The 1,027-nt window shown below is 48.7% G+C and overlaps 1 protein-coding gene across 1 annotated transcript in view; it reads left to right on the forward strand.

Moving 5' to 3' along the window:
* Positions 1 to 273: 273 nt before the first annotated feature.
* The window catches only part of IGF2R (insulin like growth factor 2 receptor), a gene marked incomplete at its 5' end in the record, with an annotated part of 85,721 nt that continues 84,967 nt past the window's right edge, over positions 274 to 1,027 (forward strand). The window contains 1 exon segment of the mRNA XM_015560021.1: positions 274 to 439. Within this exon segment, the coding sequence (XP_015415507.1) occupies positions 274 to 439 (166 nt within the window).

A 1,027-nucleotide genomic window follows, 5' to 3' on the forward strand; every position in this document is an offset into this window, starting at 1 on the left:
TACACCAACACGATTCTTGAGCAATTACTTATCTGAGTTGATACTCCTAAGTGGATGGTAGCATTTTAAGAATTTTGATGACCGATGAGTCTTGAGGTGGCTTCAGGGCGGGTGGGAGCAGAGCTGGGTGGTGGTTAGTGGTTTCTGCCCTGGCTTCTGGTCAGCTTGACGTAGTCGCCTTCAGGATCTGGCTGATGGCGGCTCCATGGTCCTAAAGCAAATGAGGCTTGAATGTTAAACCAGAGAGCGGGTTAATTATTGGCAGATCCCTGACAACGACATCTTTTCTTCCTTTTCAGCTACACTTGGGAAGCTGTTGATACCAAAAATCAGATGCTTTACAAGATCAGCGTCTGCGGGAACGTGGCCATTGCCGCGTGCGGGGCTTCGAGTGCCGTCTGCATGCAGGACCTGAAGACGGGCCGCTACCGCTCCGTGGGTGAGTGAACTGGCCTGGCGCCACTGGGGGCACCTCCCGGCGTTGCCAGGATAACTCGGTGACTGCACAGCTGCCTACACAGTTACATGTCCAGCTATAATGGACGTTTTATGTTTGATCATAGTTAAAAGGGATAACAGTTTCAATGTCCACTGTGAGATCAGATTAGATGTCTTCCATTTAGTGCAGCGATTTTCAACCGGTGAGCCGCGAGAGTGTTGAAAAGACGCAATACCTGGTGCTCTTGTCAGGGGCGCCGACCTCTCCTTCCTTAGGTTGGCATAGAAAAATGACAATAGCCAACACCAGCTATGGTTGGGAACGAATCAAAATTCTACCCACCCCCCCCTTTTTTTTGGTCAGATTGGCAAAAAGTATTTTTTGGTGTGCTGCCAGATTTTAGTAAATTCATGAGATGAGAAAGGTTGAAAATCGCTGATCTGGTGGATCCTATGTAGTTAATCGTTATGAAGAATTACGCACATTTGTACTTATTGCCCTAGAAGGATGTTTGCCATGGGGCTCTGCCTTCTCATGCTTTTCTCAAACCCTCTCTTCACTCTTGTCCCTCCCTCCCTCCCTCCCTCC

Source organism: Myotis davidii, unplaced genomic scaffold (assembly GCF_000327345.1).
Source record: "Myotis davidii unplaced genomic scaffold, ASM32734v1 scaffold1494, whole genome shotgun sequence".
NCBI classification, from domain to species: Eukaryota; Metazoa; Chordata; class Mammalia; order Chiroptera; family Vespertilionidae; genus Myotis; species Myotis davidii.